The 20274-nt window shown below is 34.2% G+C and overlaps 2 protein-coding genes across 4 annotated transcripts; both read right to left on the reverse strand.

Annotated features, from left to right (window-relative positions):
- Positions 1 to 333: 333 nt before the first annotated feature.
- LOC110820093 (ferredoxin thioredoxin reductase catalytic beta chain family protein) lies at positions 334 to 5566 on the reverse strand. The gene is made up of 6 exons (XM_088217530.1): positions 5342 to 5566; positions 5018 to 5130; positions 3847 to 3896; positions 3629 to 3700; positions 697 to 757; positions 334 to 543 (listed from the first exon to the last, which is right to left on the reverse strand). The coding sequence occupies exons 1-6, from the start codon at positions 5445 to 5447 to the stop codon at positions 499 to 501; spliced, it is 447 nt and encodes a 148-aa protein (XP_088073656.1). The 5' UTR covers positions 5448 to 5566; the 3' UTR covers positions 334 to 498.
- A 4943-nt stretch (positions 5567 to 10509) lies between these two features.
- On the reverse strand, positions 10510 to 20216 carry CFM2 (CRM family member 2). 3 transcript variants are annotated; one of them, XM_088217544.1, is made up of 12 exons: positions 19389 to 19528; positions 15624 to 15983; positions 14426 to 14954; positions 14219 to 14349; positions 13881 to 14147; positions 13646 to 13802; positions 13256 to 13548; positions 12765 to 12824; positions 12036 to 12128; positions 11590 to 11821; positions 11235 to 11365; positions 10510 to 11146 (listed from the first exon to the last, which is right to left on the reverse strand). In XM_088217544.1, exons 3-12 carry the CDS (start codon positions 14796 to 14798, stop codon positions 10919 to 10921), a joined length of 1965 nt encoding a protein of 654 aa, XP_088073670.1. In that variant the 5' UTR covers positions 14799 to 14954; positions 15624 to 15983; positions 19389 to 19528; the 3' UTR covers positions 10510 to 10918. The 3 variants fall into 3 exon arrangements, 2 of the variants coding, with proteins under 2 accessions (XP_088073670.1, XP_021905306.2); XR_015818344.1 differs by lacking the exon at positions 15624 to 15983 and having other exon boundaries at positions 11594 to 11821; positions 19389 to 20216; XM_022049614.2 differs by lacking the exon at positions 15624 to 15983 and having other exon boundaries at positions 19389 to 20216.
- Between the last annotated feature and the right edge of the window lie 58 nt (positions 20217 to 20274).

Genomic DNA, 20274 nt, shown 5'->3' on the forward strand with positions numbered 1-20274 from the left:
TAACAGATAAGTTAATATTAATTTTTTAAAAATAAATAAATCAGAGATTTAATTACAATAATTAGAATGTTAGAGCTTTATACATTTACTAAAAACATTACAAGAATTAGTTATATTAAAATCAACAAAAACCCACTTATATTTTTAAATTATTTAACAGCATTATAAACATTTACTAGGTTGCCATTTATGTTTATATATGTTTAAGTTGGGCAAATATTACAATGTGTCAAACAACTTTACCAACAAAGGAAAAAGAAAGGCACGTCCCAAGTGTAAGAAGCTGAAGAAGAACACGGCTGCACCAAGATTTGGTGGAGAGAAGTTTACAGATTAAGGAAGAGTGAAATAGGAATAGATAAAGAAGACAGAAAGATTTGGTTGCTTGTTAGTATACAGATTTACATACAAACAATATAATTGTTGTTTTCCTTGTTTTCTTTTTCTCGTATTCTCCTTTGACCAAGTACAAAGTTAAATCTAATAATTCATCAGAGCTCACATATTTGCTGTTGTTGCCTTGATTTCTTCCAGCGAGATGGTCTGCACAGAAAACAGATATTTTTGTCTTCCTTAATTTCAACAGATCACCATCAATTATACAAACAAAACAACCATAGGAATACATCTCGGCAAACTTTTAACGATTCATTAAAGGGTGTCATGAATGAAAAAATAGCAGGTCCTCTAAATTACCTGATCCGTGCCAGCGAAATCATTGTCTGGAGTCAAGAAGAGCATGCAATGGCACTCCTTCCTGCTTGAGATGTCATACACTTTAAACGTGAAAACTAAGAACCACATTTTTTTTTGAAATAAGTGAAAACTAAGAGCCACATTAATGAACATAGAGCAGTCTTTTGTGACAAATCGTTTTTATTTGTGGGATTCTTTTCAAAATTCAATTTATTTAACTACGACAAAGGTGAAAATACCATCAAAAGTGTTTATAAACCAAAATTCTAGAGAATATAAAGTTGAATTAAGATTTGATAAGATCTGAAATGCATTCTTTCAATTTTAATTGCAATTTCTTATAAATTTAATTTTTATCATTTTTTAATAGAATTTTTATTACATTCCAATTGAACTAAACATAGATTTCTAAATAAATTCCATAAAAAAGCTCATTTACTAAAGAGTGATATAATCGAGAATTCAAGGAAGCTCTACAGACGTGAAAGATATTGCAGTGAGTTTATACAATTAATCATTCTCGTGCACCATCCTTCACAAACCATACTTCATAACAAAAATTCTCTCAGAAGAAATACTATGAAATAGGATTTTAGAATTATATAGTTCACTGGGAATTATTTCCAGCAACTGGAAAATGGACATCACAACAGGTCTTATTTTCTGGCCTTTAAACTGAGAAGAAATTCTAGCAAAACCATAACTTGCTGTTCTAGGATAATTATTTGTCTACATGTGGCAGGAGTATCACATACTTTTAAGCAAATGGAATTTCTCTCTGAAAGTGGAAAAGCAGATGAATAGTTGATTTCTTGACTTAAGCGCTTTCCGTCCTCCAGATAAATTCTTAACGAATGTTCTTTAAAATTATTAGATATCCTGAAGAACCATCTGACCTGGTTTCCTACTGCTAATAGTTCCCTGATAACTAAGATTCACCCGGTGACTCACTGATAATAGTTACAGGACAATAAAGGTTGCAGGGTTCCTCTCAAATGCCATGTAAAAAGTGCAGCCAAAAGCAGCAAATGCCAGTCTTGGTTGTTGAGATCTCCTCCGTTCTTCACTCTAAGCTGATATCTAAAGAAAGTTACTACATAAACTGTGTTCTGTTTCCTCCTCAACCAAAATCCTATTGTCTAAGGAAGCAAAGAGGAACTAACATCTCCGGCCATCCTAAATTAGCTCGTATACAAAGTTATGTTGAATTTTTTCAACACTGGAAGGAAAATCAAATTTTCTTTTTTGAAACAAAAACTCAGGAAACTTTTCACACTAAGTATCTGCTTTTCACGACTTATTCTACTGTATTCCTTTCCTGGAGTTGTTCTACTGTCAGGTGACTTTATACAACAGATTTCCTAAATCTCTTAATCCATCATCTCAAGGACCTTCATGCTGATTTATCTCTACGAACAGATTTCATATCTATAGCATGTAATAAATCTATCTCTTAATCCTTCTTTTAAAATTTTTCTATGATTTATAAATAACTAAATCAAAGTTTCAAATAGAAAGCAACAAGATTTATAGTCGTTGCATCAACTTAGTTGATATTTTTTTTTCAGGGAAAGATTAAACTTATTTGATATTAGTTAAAAAATCATGAAAACTGAAAGCTAAGGCTCCACTTGCTACAAGCTTTATCTGTGTTTATGCATGTATTATTCATGAAAAGTATGAGATGCGTGTCCGTGGAGTAATCCAAATGCAAATAAAGATTATTTCCTAGATACTAAAAGCAACATCTTAATTTTTAAACTTTGTCCTCATTTTTACTCATATTTTTCATTATTAACTAAAATATTTTTACTTATAATACACATGAAAAGTCAATAAATAAAAACTAAAAAGTACTTTATGTACCAGATAGAGCCTAAACCTTCTAGATTTTCGAACAAAAGGGAACTAAGACGTACATTTTAAAAGCAATTAGTAAGGTTCAATCCAAATTTATAATGTCATAGTAAACTGGATTTCAAAAAAAAAATCAAAAAAAAGAAACTTCTAAATTCAATTTTGGCTTGATCTTTGAAGCTTTTTCAAAGACTCTCCCTCTCTCCCGTCAAGTCAAGTGTAAAGAGATGAAGGCGTTGGATTGTTTTGAGGGGTATAGTGGTGGGATCCAATGCAGCATTTCACTTATCCGCAAACTGAATTATTGGAAGGTTAATGAGTCGGTATTTCTCCTTTCCACTTCGGAGTCTACTCAGATCCTGCTTGAGGTCAAAGGCAGACCTTTAGAAGCAAACCAAATGATGGGAGATTTAGTGGTAACTACTGTTACAGCTATATGATTTCCCTAATGTTGTCTTGGAGAATTTAACCTGGAAGAATACCTAGAAAATAAAGCCTACTCCTAGAATTCCTTTTTACAGGCGGGAAGTAGCGTGGGGAATTTAGATTATTAATAATCTTATAGAGATACAGAATTTCGGTTAACAGATGCTTCTCGTGAATTTAGTGATGAATCCACAAACCATTTCACTGGTGTCCAAAACTAAAAGGTTCCCTTAGTGAGCTCTCAACCTCCTCAACTTGTCTTGGATGGTCATCACTCACACAGGGTGGTGTTCCAACTACGCGAAGGAAAAAAGGATTCCTGTCTCTAATACTCTTTATATCTTTTGGGTTATTTGGAAAGAGAAAAACAATAGAAATTTTAAGAACTATACCTCTTCTATGACCTCCATTGTGGAACAATGGTTTCAAATACTTACAGTCTGTATAGGGGTCACCCTATGGTGGATGGCGTGGATTTGGTTTATCTTTCTTTTTTCTTTTTTCCTCTAGGGACTCCTTTCATACGTGGACGGCACTCAGTTGCTGCCCTTTTTACGTTGATTGTCTCTTAAGAAACAATCTTCTATATTCAGAAAGTTCGATCAGAGAGCAAAGATTTGCTTCATATAAAATCAGTAAGAAAATATACCTTTCTCTCATAGGAACGCATGGACAGTTCCAAAAGCCCTGCCCTGCCTCAGCAGCTTTGTCATCATAATGCCTGTAACACAGTGGGCCAAAACATGAAAATTATAACACGCGAGTTGCGAACAAGCTGAAATTTTTTTCCATTAACTGATGACAGATTCTAAAGCAAATGCAAGTACTCCAGAAAATAATGAATAAGATCCTAGAGGAAGATGATACCTGCAAGGGCAAAGAGGTGCACCCAATGAATCTTTATGGTCTGCCAACCCCTATCCAAAATACCAGGATGATTCGGCAGATGAATAAACAGCATCTATTTCATAGGAACTAGAACATACATTTAAAACCTTAGCAGTGTTTAAATATTTTAATATACTACAGTATATAAAAGAAACTTTGCTTCAAATAAGGCATCAAATTCTCAACTAGTATGAAGACGTAAATTCAACCAAGATTCTTTTTCCATCTACAGCAATTTAAGTGCCATCCCCAAATAAAATGATGTTCTCAGAATGATTACGTCAACCTAAACAAGTAAATGACATAACAACAAAAACAACAGTAATTTTTCAAGCCAGCTATAACATGTTATTCATCAGCTTGTAGTTAAAGAAGAACATTTTAGAATCTGCAGGAGGATAAATTTCAATCAAGAAATTTTTTTTTGGATAAAATAACCTTCACTTTCACAATAATATTTTCTTGCTCCATATACAAGCTTGCAGCAGCAGTATGAAACAATCTGCATTCTAAGTCAACATGATCCAAATTTTGCAGCCTTTGGCTCCATATACAGCAAAATTAGTCAAATGAACTTGCCAATTTATAATAACTTCAAAGCATGCTATTGCATCAGCCAGTTAGAACCACATGCACAACATAGTAATACGTCCAGCAACTATCATTTTTGGAAAATATGCCCAAGGCTATGTCTACACAAATAAACTATTACTCAGAAATTCATTTAGAAACCTATGCGTAGCACAGATATGAAAATATAAAAATTTAATTTTAAATAACATATAAGTGGAAATCTAACAATGAATTTCAAATTTTACCAAAATTGATGAAATCTGGAAACAAAAATCAATGGTGTAAAAGAGGAGTTGGTTCATTGTTTAGGTTTCTATCTTTACAAAACCATTTATGATATGATAAATGGAGAAACAGAATTCTTCATCTATTCCAAACATTACCAATACTAATATAATATACATTTGTCTACTTCTACAATAACAGCATAAAAGCATCAAAACACCTGATAAGTTCTTGAGCAAAAGACATACACAAAATAGATTCAACAATCAATACCAACATAATTATTTCTAATTTAACTGCAAAAAACAAAAGAAAAATAGTTAAAAAATACAACAAATGAGTATGCAAATACCTTAATGACAACAGAAGTAACTCCTTTATCGACACAGAAATAAGTTCCCGACCTACGAGCGTACTGCTCGGAGAATTTCCTCATGATTTCAATAGACTTATCAGATGGTTCCGCTGCAATAATTATGGCCCACTACTTTAATTAGAAACTAAAAGGAACAAGTAAAATACTCTAAATCTGAATTCACAATGCTAAGCTCCTCATTTCTGTCTCTTGAATCACAAGAATTAAAAATTAAGAGACAGAATGCTGAAATCAAGCAAATTACAGAAAAAAATCATTTTGAATCCAGATTGCACGGAATAAAAGAAAATGTCGAATTACTTTGGGCTCGAATGACAAAGCGGCTACGAGAAGTTTTTGGAGGGGAAATGAGAGCAGAGATACGGACAATGCTACAAGAACTCGCCTGAAGAGTCATGGTTTTCATCGATTTCTGGCTTACTCAATCAACAACCAACAAAATCTCTCTGTGTCGCAGTAATTTTTTTTTCTTTCAATTTTTATTCGATAAAAGGTTTGGTTTTTGGGGTTGTTATCTCAATCGTCTTAGGATTATTTTCGGATTTTATTTGAATGTTGAAGGGCTTCGTTGCCACTCATTGCAAATATCAGCCATGAATCCATACAGACCACTCAGTCTGTTTTGGGCCAATTGGGCCTCCATCACAATATCACTATACAAAAATTACAGAAATATTTTTAGATGATTAGTATTTAAATTTTAATTATATGGAATAAAAATAACAGTAGAATGCATGGGATATAAATTTAAATAAAAATAATGTTTAAGTTTTAAAATAATTTCACGTTAATTTTAAATTTATTTTTTTATAAAATTAAAATAAATTAAAAAATATAATTTAAAATAATATTTAAACATAATTTATTCTAATATAATACTACAAAGATACAACATTACATATTTATCAATCAAAATTTTGATAATTTTAACATATATATTAAAAGTAAAATTAAAAAAAATATTAATTAGATATATAAAGGAGAAACATGAGACGGACGCATCACGGGTAAATTATTTAATCCATATTCGTTATATACATATTTCATATTTATAATATTTTACCCATATCAAAACGTAGCTCATTAATTATGAATTTTTAATTATTTTATATACAATTGATTGAGGTAAATTAACGGATAACATATTTCTATGCTCGTCTTTAATGGAAATCATGTATTACGAAATAACTATGTCTTTAATTACATAAGAGTAAAGTTTGAATTCTTTCAACGAAATATTGGAGGGAAAGTTCATTCAAAAGTTTGTGTAATTATCTATAAAGCATTTTTTATATGAATGTACATATATATATGTATATTTTTTTTTTTCCCAAAGAGAATAGTTATCCAAGGTAGGCTTTCTGTCTCAATTCTTGGGGACCATTTAGATTTTTAATTTGGTATTCATTTGTAATGGAAACATTTCTAATTTTGACATTTGGTATACATTTCTATACAAAGATGTCTTTGCATTTTAGCATCAATCACTTCAATTTGATATTACCTTTCTTGTTTTGGATCTTGCATTTCACCATATTCATTTTCATTTGTTGGCCTCACAATCTATTTTTAGGTTCTTGAAAACTAAAATTTTCAGCTTTCAAGAGACACATTTTTATAGATTTAAGTATATATATTTATTTCTTGTCAATTATGAGCCAAGAATACTAATTCTTAGGTAATGAAGCATTAGGTGTGCCTCTTTTTGTCTCAATTATGTAGGAGGGAGTTGATCTTGCAATATATATTTTTGCTCAAGTCGGACTAATTTTATTGTACCTAAGTTATAATATCATATTTTTTCTTTTTTTAAAAAAATTTTATTTCTTATATATTTTTTAAGTTATAAAGATTATTAGTTGCAGAACTTAATTAAGTTTATAAATTTTGTGATATACGATAAAAATTTTTGCATAAAAATAAATTATACGGTATTGATCACCTGATTACAAGATATAGGAGTGCAATTTGTAATGATATTTTAACAATATTTTACAAAATCAAAAATATCATCAGGTAATAAACTGAATTCTTTTAAATGTCCGTACTACGAATTGAGTACTTTGAAAAATCCTTGTGCATCCCCTTTAAAAATTATATTCTGTATACTTCTATCTTGTGTACTTTCACACTACACGTAAACGAGATTTGCTTCATTATAATAAAAGCAATCATATATCAAAATCTTCAAAAAATGGCTCCCATCCCCTTCCAACCATCCGTTAGAAGCAAAGTATTTGTATTTAGTTTAACGTATGGAGCCAAGAAGCCTAAGAAGTAGGTTGAAGAGGTTAATGAATGAATTGTTCAACTTTGCAAAGGATTGCAATATATTTGTATGGTACATAAAACTTATTCATACTAGTCTTCTACCTTAATGTATAAAGTAGGAGCTATGATAATAAAAAAGATACTATAGAATTAGTTCTTAAACCATTACTGTTATTTTAATTTCTTTTTTAACAAAAAAAAAAACGTAATATAAAATTTTAATTTATTGTAATTACTAAAATTAAAAAAATTTAATTTTTATGATTTTTTTTTATAATATATAATAAATTTATTTATATTTAATCTAAATTTATAACTGCAACTTTACCAATCACGTTAGTGAATTAAGTAATTAGTTTTACTAGTTAAAATATTATATATCTGACACCATCAGTTCATATATACTCACAAAATAAGTAACAATCATTCGAACTCATAAATTTTTGAGTAGTCATGTTGTTGGTTATTGATAATTTTTACTTTTTGATGGAAATAGTTATGCTTTTTGATAACAGGATGGAACACGAGTGTGTATATATGTTACTGTATAAACTGGGAGCCATACTAATTGATAAAAACCCATCTTCTTTATATCCTCAAGTCGGCCAAGTAAAGTAAATAAACAGGAATAAAATAGGGTGTGTAACGCTTCTGAAAAAAGTAGACATGGGTGCAAAATAGTGTACTTTAATTTCTCATAAAAAAGAAGGTGTCTAGATAGAACAAGGTGATCATGATCATATCTTTTCTATGTTTTCTTGAACTGGTACCTATACATGCATATATACATAAATAATATTGTGCGTTAAAGATGATAAAATCGAGGAAAAAATGTATCCGCTGAATCCCTGGTGCTTAATATCTCAGATATACGAAATCTCTCTGTTGAGTGGTCTTTGAAAGAAAGTCCGTATAGAGATGTTTAGCCTTCGATGCCTCTTAATTAATCATTTTTCGAGTAATTATACACAACCACAAATGAATAAGAGGAAACCACATATCAAATCTTTATATGGATGTATATAAAGTTAATTCGATTGCATGTAATTGAGAGTCTCTCTATATGTATACATGCGTTTGCGTGTGTATATATATATATATAAGGAATTCATCAAAGGGCACTCTTGAGGACTGAAAGTTATAAAGCAAACCCTAATAAACGAGAACTGCACTTGCAGACGGGTGTAGTTAATTACTAAGAAATTAATGTCGATTATTTTCTGAACTACATTAAAAAGCATATTGCAAATGAGTAGATGAATTATTTCACATATTGAGAAGAAGAACACATGCTATGTATATGAAATATTATTTGATCATATCATATCAATAATATTTCATATGCATGAAACTTTAACTCGCAGATCTATAGAAGTACACACAAACATACATATTTATACATCCAATTAACCTTTACTCCTTAGCAACAAGAACACTTTTTGAGTTTATGTAGGAGATAGAGAAAGATAGAGATCATACATACATATCTATATATATATATATGTATATAAATAAATAAACAAGGTAAGAAGCAAGATATATTAAGCCAAAACCCAAGAAGCTAGAGTGATACAAGTAGAGATAGGTAGTACAAGTAAACTAAATAAGAGATGGTGAATGAAATATAAATAATATATGGTGGATCTAGGAAATAGTCGGACCAGGATGCTTGATTCCCCAAAAGAAAATTTAAAAGAACACGGAATGGATGAAAAAGTGTTTGGGAAAAGAGAAAACAGATCATCCCATATCGGCTCAAAACAAGTAATTATGATTTAAACTTGAAGGAACATGGAATCATGGATCTTACTAATTGAGCCAGCTGCTCCGAGGTGGTGGCCATGTCCATGTGCATGTTTGTTCTTGCTGTTTTGTGGATGGTAATGATGGATTGTCGTAAAAGGAAGAGGAGAAGTGGTGGTAGTAATGATGGTGAAAGAGAAAGAAGTTGGAGAAGACATGATGAAAGATAAGAGAATTCAAGGGTTTTTGTGCTCATCCTCTTCTTCCCTTTCTCTTTCTCTATCTCTCTCTCTCTCTCCTGTGTCTGACACAGAGTGAGAGAGAGAGAGAGAGAGTGGGGAGTGGGTGATGATGATGATGAGAACTAGGGCTACATATTATATATATATATATATATAGACGTGTATATATATGTTAGGTCTAATCCGGGTAATGGCGCGTGCAGGCTAACCTCTAAAGGTGATGAAAAATTGGCTTCATGTTTGTTGCCGGTATGATAAAAGGCACTTTTCAAGTTACAAGCCCGGTAAAAAGATAATCCTGGTTTAGTGCACTTGCCTTTTTTAGCTTATGGTAATTCTGAATATAATTGTTATTTGAACACAGAAATTAATAAAGTTAACAAAAAAACAATATTATACACGGTCTCTCTTTTTCAAGCTTGGGAATAAACCGAGTCTGACTCTACGGGACAAGTAAAGTAAACTCACTTTAAACTTATTAGTATTTTAATTTTGTAAATTTAGTATATACTAACGCTCTAAATTATAATATAGAAAAATGTATAGTTGTTAAATTATATTATGTTTTTGTATGTATAAAAATTGAGAATTTAGATGGGAATTCACCAAACAATGTGTATCACCTAAATTATTTGTATTTGCATTATAATTTTAATGTATTTGCATCACCTAAATTACTTTGATTAGTTTAAAAATATTTTTGACATTAAATTGAAAGAAGAAGAAGAAGAGGAATTTGCGAGATGGAAACAATTCCCATTTAAGGGAACATCATCTTTGACCCGTTGCTACTAATTTCTCTACTTAAACTCCGATCATTAATCTAACTCCCCCGCCACCAAGGTTGAATTATATTATTCAACTCATGTTGAATTACAATTTATAAATGTCAATAAAAGCTCTACTTTCTATGATTCGTAAAAACATTTAACGCACATTTTATAATACTTTCCATCACAAGTAATTCCAGTTCAAACACTGACCCATCGCTTCGGATACACATACATACATACATACATATATATATGTATATATACATAAGTTGAACTTGAACTTCAAAAGCCATTTTTAAGTCAAATATACAAAACAAATCGCGAGAAAAGCGCATGTACGGTCGAACCAGACAACTCCACTGGGAGCTTTTACTTGAATATTCAACGAGCTTCCTGTGTAACAAGGAATTTGCACAAGCACTCGTGTATGGTGCCATGATTTCTCATCAACAAATATGCACGAGAGATTTTTTCTTCTTAGTAGATATTTTACAGTCATATCCTGTAAATTTGCATTCATTTCAGAATGTCTTAACACAAATCCTCTACTCCTGTTACATGGTATGTACAAACAGGAAGCTAGATTTATTAGATCAATAAAACTAAAATCCGGTGACAAAGATTTCCATGTTAGAAAACCTCGAAGACTACCAATTTCCCTTCGTCAATTTCACTGAGATGGCTAGAGGTAGCTTTACCAGAGACCATTAAATAAGACTCAAGGAAGGACCCAAACCATTAGCCTCAAAACACCATAAACCATCTGATCTTGATACCTTTTCTTGGGCACAAATTAAGGAGGTGGCAAGAAAATAATTTTCAGGGTTCAGATAAACAGCATATAAACCTTAGCTTCCCGCCCGCTGAGCTGCTTCCTCCTGGCAGTCCAGTCCGCATTCAAGTTTGATGGCTGCAATGAGCTCAGGAGACACAAAGGGCCGACCATTGTCCTCTGATGTGATCCCTGCATCTCTTTCTTTGTTATAACGATAGCCAGGTCCAGCTCCTGCACCCCAACCCCTATATAGTATGACTTTGCTAGGCTCCTGAGAGACTAGAACTCCACCCGTGGCTTCCTGTTAAAAATAGGTAGAAAGGAAAGTTTACGGCATTTTAGTTGAAGTTAAAACAAGCACAAGTAGAATGGATTTTGCACAGCCAGACCTGCAGCTTTAAAACCACTTCTTGCACAGAGGTTCCTTTGGCTCTGCCTTTGACATTCACTATAGCAAGAGGGTTCTTTTCGAAGTGCGCCTTGATCACTTTTGCTACACCACTGATGAGATTACTTCTCCCTAAAAAATAAACAGTGAAGAGCAACACTATAAGTGATCAATGAGATAAACAAGACAGCGAAACCTTTGCTTTTGGCTCTTCATCTTTCTTCAGTTGGTTTGGGTGGGGGGAGGGGAGTGGGTTTAGAGACTTCATGTTAATAGCCCAATGCTTGGGCACCAGTTCAGATGAAATTGTCTAACAGTTCTCATAAAATTAGCAAAATTCAGATAGCAGAAATCACCTACTGCAAACAGAGGGCATTTCTTCATATTCAGCGCTTGCTTCCGCAATAGAAGCCTTTCCTTGTTGGACAGACTTCTGATTCTGGACACCATCATACTTGATCCATTTTTTATTACTGATTCACGTCCTATTTGTGAATTTTGTTTGGTTTGTTCTAGCAATAAATCCTCTGGTTCGTTATTGGATAAAAACTGCTCAGCATTATTATCATTGTCCTTTGTTTCTTCCAACTGTTTTGACGACACAACAGATACTCCATCAGAAACATTATGAATATCAAATTACAAAACAGAGAGGAAGAATTCATGACATTAAAATAAAATTATTAGGATGAGATAGGCAGTCAACAATGTCATTTTCACCATGCAAACCAGTCTTCCCACTTACATAGGCCTTGATGCTTAAATATTCAGAAGAAACTAATTCATTAGAGATATCCATTACCTTAGCCTCTTGGCTGGTTTGTAGAGAATTTCCTGTAGTATCCATGCTATTAGTGATCATGGAATTTGAATCCCACTCATCTTCGTTGCTAGCCTAAAACAAATATAAAAAAACTACTTCAGACACCATATTTGAAGAAATCCAATAGTAATAAGTGGACATGAGGAACTGATAAAAGAGGCTTATTGAATTTATTGCTATAAATAATTTACATAATGATTTAAATCTTTTGCATCAGCAGTTAGTATGCAGTAAGAAGAGTACGGAACCAACAATTGCATACTGTTAAGTTCCAAGCATATTCGGAAAAAAAAACAAAACAAAGAAACCAATCTATTTGCGCATTTAAACATCTTGCTGTTACAGTTCCTGTATTCACATTGTCTATGTGGGAAGAAGGAATAGAAGAATGGAAGCAACAACCAAATCCAGTTTCAATATCTGACTTAACAAATTCATCTGGCTCAGTTCCCTTTTCTTCTTTGTCCTATATTGTGATGGAAATTTCTGATTTATTTCAGAATAACAAGTCTACAAGGACGAGGATGTCATAGATTGAATAGAAACTTATGATAACTTCCTGATATCAATCTTGCTTCAGCAACAGATTGCACACTGTACATGTCTTTATCATTGACCTGCATTACTCTTAATTTGATTATTGAATAACCTGATAATTTATTTAACAGTCACAGTCCAACCAAAAACGAGAAACCTCAGAAAACTCACCAGCTGACGCTTCATATCATCTATATTTTTGGTAAGTTTTAAGACATGTAGTTTCAGAGACTGCACAAAAATAAAAGAGTGAATAAGATGATTATATGGTCAGATACAAAAACAAAAATAGAAAACGGGAAAATATGCAACAGAAAGATAATGCACAAATTAAGGTCAAATATTAAAAACTAAACAAACAGCCCAACGAGTCAATAATAACAAATAAACATCTAAACTGAGCAAGAAGAATACCATATCCTATTATTTAGTTTACATGCATATATATATGAATGTTAATTGAAAAGCCCCATCCATCATCAAAATCTCAACCAGAAAGACAACCATCACAAACACTTGAGCACCAGTTTGCAAGTAAGAGTTTCTATAACTATTTTCCTTTTGGGGGGACAGGAAACAATGAGCTCTTTCCTTTCCTGGAGGGGCTGAAGCGCAAAATAATCTTAAGACAAGCATGGTAATTATCAGAAGTAATCTTTCACCTCTTGACGCTGTGCCTCCAGAGAGCGCTTCATTGCTTCCCTTTTATTTAGTAATGTCTGAGGCCTCAAACGAGTAGGCCGGAGATAATTCTTTCCACGATAAACAATGATTGCATAACCTTTACTCACTGTCTCCACAGCAATCAATATGCCACCACTTTCTTCTTCCAATGTCTTTGCTACTTGGCGAGCAGCTTCAATGTTTCTCTCTTTGGCAATTATTTTTACAAGTTCCCTATATTTCCAATGAAGATGCATATTTTCAATAGTTCCGTCAAACACACCACGCCTACCTGACAACAAAAAGAGAAACTGCCATTAGGAGAAGGAAAGAGATGTACACCATAATGTTTCAAGTTCAAAACTACTGCATGAGTTAGAGTAACTCACCCAGCAGTAAGAAAGGCTTCATTCTCAAGCCAACCTTCCTAAGCATATATCTTTCTTCTTCAGTTATACACTCTTTATCTACTTCAGGTTGTTGGGGAATCTCCATTTTCTCGAGCTCTGCTAGAAGTTTCTCAGCCTTTGCTTTCTTTTCTAGGGCCTATAGTGAAAAACATATGAGTGACAAAATAAGATCTGGCAAATGGCAGCTAATAATAGCACCGCAATGAAGATATACCATTGACAACTTTGTGCTAGTTCTTTTAATAACTGCCTCAGGAGAACTTATTTGACTTGATACAGAATGAAGAGTTCCTTTCTGATCCTTAGTCTCCCCAACTTCTTTGTTTCTCAGCATATCACCCTCAGCAAATTCTCCAATCCGCTTTTCATGCCTTCTCCGCTCTTCAATTGCAGAAGAAACAGCAGATGGCAGGAAATCCTTTCCTCTATACAAGACAATAAATTCCCTATCTCGAGACAACAAAACTCCCCCTGTCAGCCACTGCAGAAAGAATATCTTTTATCAATAGAATTCTTCACAAATATCTTAACATAATTATCATTGGCACTAACTTTTAACTCTTCAGACATCAATTCGCTGTTAGTGTTCTGTACTCCTCTCTTAACAGCAATTTTGGCAATCTCACATCTCTCCCAGAGCTTGATAATTGCAGCAGCCAATCCATGAAGTTTTCTATTCCTACCTGGCAAACAAGGGGAAAAAGTGAAACAAACATCACGAGCAGAAAAAAAACAAGTAGAATCAAGAAGCAAACTCACCTAATGCAAAATGGCAAGGTAATGGTCGGCCAAGTCTCTTTAACGTGGTCATTTCATCATTTGTCAATTTTGGGTTCACACCAAATGGAAGAAGGCGGAATGGTCTCCTATATCCAGGAATAATAGCTGGTAGAAGGTCCGCATCAACAGGAAGAGGGTCGTATCCCCACCAGTCAGTGAATCTAGGGCCCAATCCATCCAATAAATGGTCAGCTTCCTCTACTAATTGAGCTTCGCCTGGAAGTTGAAACCGTAGCTTATTTGGAGAACCAACACCTTGAATTAATCTGGGTTGAGCTGTTTTATCACTTGCACTTGGTCCAGAAGCTTTTACACCCTTTGTTCCAGGCAAGCTGCTTTCCATCTTTTCCATTTCTCCATCATCCAATTGTTTATTCAGTAAGTCATTTGGTAGAATTTCTTTTGTAGAATCTCCATCACATACGAAGTAAGGATATTTATATTTTGCTCCTCTATACAGTATTATTTTACTTCCAGACCGCCAAACAACTAATCCTCCAGTTTTCCTCTGAGAAGGCAAACAGGAAAACAAACATCAGTCTCTAACCCCTTAGGACTAACTAAAAAAGCACAAGCCTTAAAGCATGAGTTTTTGCTCATACTATTGTAGAATTTTTGGAATTTGAGAAAGCTATCATGATTGATGGCAAGTAAAATAAAATGTATGTTTCAGATTGGCCAGTTTTACAAATGTACAGTATATTAAAGATTTTGAATAGACATTTTAATTTTTTAGGGTTATGCTATATCAGATGGGACATGTTATTTCTGAAAATATAAATAGCCAGTTGCGTCAAAAAATGACTTGACAAAGAGTTCAGTTGCTATCAAGTAGACAGAATATCTGCATATTTAAAGAGTCTGATAACAAGAAATAGCTCCAACTGCCAAAAATCTAGCTGAATCTTAGCCCAGATTGTAACAGATGATTAGTGTTGGAAAGTGACAAGAATTCCACATTAATGGAAATCCTGGTCAAAGTTCTTCCTGATTCTAGCATGATGCCCTTTCCACTTAGAATCCTTGATTCTGTGCTGATTTAGGCTAGTTTGATTAGATATTTTTTCCTAGAATATCTCCTAAATTTTCTTTGTAAACGTATATAGGATATACAGACTAAATCAGAAAATTTTATTCAACCATTCTGATTTCATAGAATTAGAGCCAGGTTTCTTACCAGCTCAATAAAACCTAAGATGGTAACCTTTTTTCACTGCAACCATGTCTGGTACAAGTCAACCATCATCCTCAGAAGAATAATCTACTATTTTTCCAAGGAAAAACGGTAGTATAATATTCTTTTCTTCAACAGAGGTAAATCATTCACTGCAAATCATCCACCACAGATTGAATGGTCAAATTTCTTTGTGATTTCAATCTATGTTGTTAGTCATCCGAGGAAAAGGGAAAGAAGATGGCGACTCCCTTCTTCAGTCAAGATCAGCAGCAACCACAGGTCATGGGAAATCGAGAATTCTGTTGTTGTGGCCTGGCTGATCAACTCCATGGAACCACACATTGGATGCACTTATATTTTCTACAAGACAGCAGACAGAATTTGGAAAGCAACTCAGGAGATGTACACTAACTTTGAAAACTCATCCCAATGCTTTGAGATTTAATAAACTCTCTGGAATAGAAATCAGGGTACAAAACCCGTAACAGAGATGGATTTATTTTATGCAATTATATTGAAGTGTATTAATGATGAGATACTGTACAATCAGGTACTTGAGAAAAACCGTGTCTTTGATTTTCTTCAAGTAAACAAGGAATTGGATGAAGTACGTGGGAAAATCCTTGGAACCAAACCGTTGCCATCACTTCGAGAAGCCTTCTCAGAAGTTAGATTGGAAGAAAGCAGGAAGACGGTGATGTTAAGTGTGACCTCGTACACAGGGCCTAAAGAACTATCACAAGGTTCTGCATTCAACACTACTTACTCAAACTCCTCTTATATCCAAGGTTAGAAATCAAGGGAGAAAATACTGTGGTGTGAATACTCTAAAAAACCTTTCCGCACAAAAGAGATTTGTTGGAACATCCATGGGAAACCATCAGCCTGGAAACCATGAATTGAAAAAAATGAAAACCCCCCCTACCCATATAGCAAAGCAGCTGTATCGACCAAGAAACAAAGTGCAGCCACATTTACTCCAGAACAAATGAAAACCTTGAGAACCCTTATCACCAACAAAGAACAGACCACTCAACCGTGACACCCATGGCAACAATGGTACAACGAGGTATTATCTCATCATATCTCTTATCACGAAAAGATGGTTTGGATGAATGGATTATAGACACTGGTCCATCAAGTTATGACAGGTTCACTCACTAGCTTCTGTAACTTCAAAAATGTGCTAGTAATATGAAAGTATCTGTGATTGATGGGAGTAGCTCTTAGTGACTGGGATAGGAGATATAGTTTATAGAAACATGCACCTAAAATTAGTACTTCAAGTTCCCAACCTACAATATAACCTTCTTTCTGCTAGTAAGTTAACTAAGGACCAGAATTCATGGCAATATTTCTACAGGATCATTTTGTTTTTCAAGATCTGTCTTAGGAGAAAATGATTGACAATGCTAAGGAACAAAATGGTCTCTACTTTCTTACTGGTTCTTCTCTAACTCCAAAAGCACCTATATTACTTTCTGTCTCTAGTACTTCTGATGTTCTTTTATGAAACAGTTGTATCCAAAATTATTCATCAACAAAGATCTTTCCTCATTTTTTTGTGAATCATGCATTCTTGCTAAACAAACAAGAAATCATTACTCTGTTGAAGAATATAAAATGTCAAAACCATTTCACCTCATTCATAGTGACCTTTGGTGAGCATCACGAGTCATTGATTTAGCAGGCAAAAAGTAGTTTATCACCTTCATAGATGACTGCGCTCAAGCCTGCTGGGTTTGGCATTTACTAAAGGAACCTAATTTTTGATGGCACAGTGTGGTAAAAGCAAGTTCATGCTGCACTAGAATAATTAGGACATGAAGAGGGTTCCTAAATTTTCCACAAAAGCCCCTTAAAAAGCAATTAGTTAGGCTAATGTTTCACTTCACCCGCTTGTCTGGGCTAGGATTGGCAATGAATCTCTCTTTCTTATTGAGACAATCAATGGGTAGGGATAGACTACTTGCATCTTTTCTCCGACGCATTTATAGATTATCTACTAGACATAATTTTCCAATTATTTGCTTCTTATCCCTCCATGATAATCATATATCCTAGAACCTCTAATTTTTTAAGAATCCTCAATTGATGAGAAACGTCGAACTTGGTGTCTTTGATCTCTCTTCAATTCTTTTTATCCCTCTTCCAACCCTGATTCTAGAATTAGGTCCCTTCTAAAGTGATAGTTTCCTTTCAGACAACAACACTTTAAAAAATTAAAACAAATAGTTTGCTTGGAATATGACGATCAGTTGCTTCTGCACTGCTTTGAATGTTTAGACAAAACCTCTCCCTCTTCCAGACTAGCTTGGGTTCCACCCCCAACCTCCATCCCAAACTAGATTTTCATTTCTACTCTGCCATTTTATTTAGAAGCAAAGAGCATTCCACACTATATAGGGAAATTTTTCCAATTTTTGGTTAGAGAGAAATATTATAATTTTAATCATTGTTTCCAATTATGTTACTGATTTGTGGGGCAAGATTGTGTTCTTTGCTTCTCTTTTGGCTAAGCAACATGGTATCTTTAGAGGGATTCCTTTTTCTGACTGTCAGAGGGATTGGATCGCTATCTTGTGCTGATTCTTGGGTTTCTTCATTCCATTGTATGTTTTTCTTCTTTTGAGTTTATGGAGGATAGCATATTCTCCTTTAGAATGTATCTCCTCTTTCTTTATCTAGGATACTTTTTCTATCCTTAACAAAAAAAAAGATGAGTGACTACACCACATTCCTTTTTGTTGCTACAAATATGGTTTCGTGGATTGTGAAAAAGCAAATTACGAACTATAGTTCAAGTGCTAAAGTCATGTAGTGATTGCAATAGCTGATATTCGTTGATCTCAGAGCATGTTAAGTGAATCACCTTGTACTTCTCAAGAGCATCCCATTATTTATTGTGATATTTCTAGCACTATCTATATGACAGCTAATCCAGCTCAACATACATGGTCCAAACATAGAGTTTGATATTCATTTTTTATGAGAAAAGGTTTCAAGCTAGCTCATCACTAGTTAGTTACATACTAAGTCATATCAGTTGGCTGACAGATCCACCAAAGGCTTTCATCTGCCTGGTTTAATCATTTGAGTCCAATTTATGCATGATACCCACATAGTTAATGGGGGATATAATAGGAAAGGGATAACTATGAATGATTAGTATTTTACTAGTATTTTAGATGTAATCCTAGAGATTTATGGCATAGTTTTTCTAACAGGATTGGACATCCATTTTTGTATAAATACCCATACTACATCATTGATAATGCCGGGTGAATCCATAAATGGAACAGACTGAACCTCAAGAAAGCTTATACATTTTTTGTCAAGAATTCTCCACATATTTGATTGTTCTTTAACTTTGTAAATATTTGGACCAGGATCCCCAACTTCCCTTAAATTCTCCTCTAGTCATATTTCAGCAACATCCCCTGAGCATGATTACCTTGGGCATGCGGTTTCATTTTGTTTTTCCAACAACTCTTTTATCCCATTTTAAATTCAGCATTCTTATTAAGCTTTAAGAATGCAACCAAGCTACTATCTTAGATACATTCCCATTTATACTTCATCAAAATTTCACTGGATTTCAAATCCGAATATCACAGTTAGTCATATGCTCACTTATTTGCTTTTTTAAAAAAAGCTTAATTTAGATAACAAAATATTAACTTTAAATCAAAAACCCCACAATGCGATCAAGTAGTAGCACAGAGATATCGAACAAAGGTTTCAATATATAAACAGCGAACAAACCTCCAATAAGTCATGGGTCCTCTTCATGTTCATTCTACATAAGTCCTCGCACACGATCTTCACCACCTCGGTCCTTCTCCACCGCTCATGAATACCATTCACAATGCCCTCCGTAATCCCTGCTTTCCCAACCTTCAGCTTCTTCTTCAGCGCGATTCCAATTGTCCTCAGTCTCCTCAGCTCATCCTCCGGCAATGTCAGCTCCGCCAACGTCGGAACCCTCACCTCCTTCTTCAACAACTGCTTCTCCCTTATCACCTCGCTCCTTAATTCATGATACCTGGATATCGCAGTACCCGAGCCTGGTTCCGGAACCGGGTTCTCTGGCGTGCTCCAGCTGGTGTCGATTGTGTGGCCGACCCTGTAATTGGGCAGCCGATTGGGCAAAGGGACAAAGATTTCTCCTGCAGAGGTTTTGTGAGGTTGGGGTTTGTCGGTTGTGGCTTGGGAGGAAGTTTCTTCCGTGAAGCCGAGACTGCGGAGCTTTTCAGCAATGCGTTGGATGGCTGATTTGGGGAGGATTTGGAGGTCTGGAACAGAGCTCCGGACAAGGAATTTGGAGGTTTTCGGTGTCGGGAGAGCGAATGTTTTACGAATGGAAATTGGAAATGGCGAGTAAATATCGTTTGTTAGGGTTTTAGGAAGAAGGGAGGGGTGTTGAAAGTGCAGATGAAGTAACATCTCATTGGCCGAGAGATAGAGAGACTGAGACACAGAGAAGGATTCAAATGCAGTGAAAGATATAAAAGAGAATGATAAAAGGAATTGACCGACTGTTCTAAAAATATCCTGTCTTATCTAGTTATGTCCACCTGAAGAGCCGTGAACTTTGGGATAACTAGTAACCAGTTCTGCAATATCGTTATTTGGTAAATCCCAATAGTTG

This window comes from Carica papaya, chromosome 1, assembly GCF_054855325.1.
Source record: "Carica papaya isolate Zhongbai chromosome 1, ASM5485532v1, whole genome shotgun sequence".
Classification (NCBI taxonomy): Eukaryota; Viridiplantae; Streptophyta; class Magnoliopsida; order Brassicales; family Caricaceae; genus Carica; species Carica papaya.

Bases quoted from the DNA above. Each gene is read 5' to 3' on its own strand.
- LOC110820093 (XM_088217530.1), bottom strand. From the start codon at position 5,447: ATGAAAACCATGACTCTTCAGGCGAGTTCTTGTAGCATTGTCCGTATC. The intron at 5,131-5,341 runs GTAATTCGACAT...TAATTATTGCAG, and splicing joins CTTTGTCATTCGAGCCCAAA to CGGAACCATCTGATAAGTCT. The intron at 544-696 runs GTAATTTAGAGG...TTTTCTGTGCAG, and splicing joins ATTTCGCTGGCACGGATCAG to ACCATCTCGCTGGAAGAAAT.
- CFM2 (XM_022049614.2), bottom strand. From the start codon at position 20,069: ATGTTACTTCATCTGCACTTTCAACACCCCTCCCTTCTTCCTAAAACC. The intron at 12,825-13,255 runs GTGAAAGATTAC...ATTTTTGTGCAG, and splicing joins TGGAGGCACAGCGTCAAGAG to TCTCTGAAACTACATGTCTT. The intron at 11,366-11,589 runs GTGATTTCTGCT...TTTATTTTTTAG, and splicing joins ATGCCCTCTGTTTGCAGTAG to GGAGAAGTAATCTCATCAGT.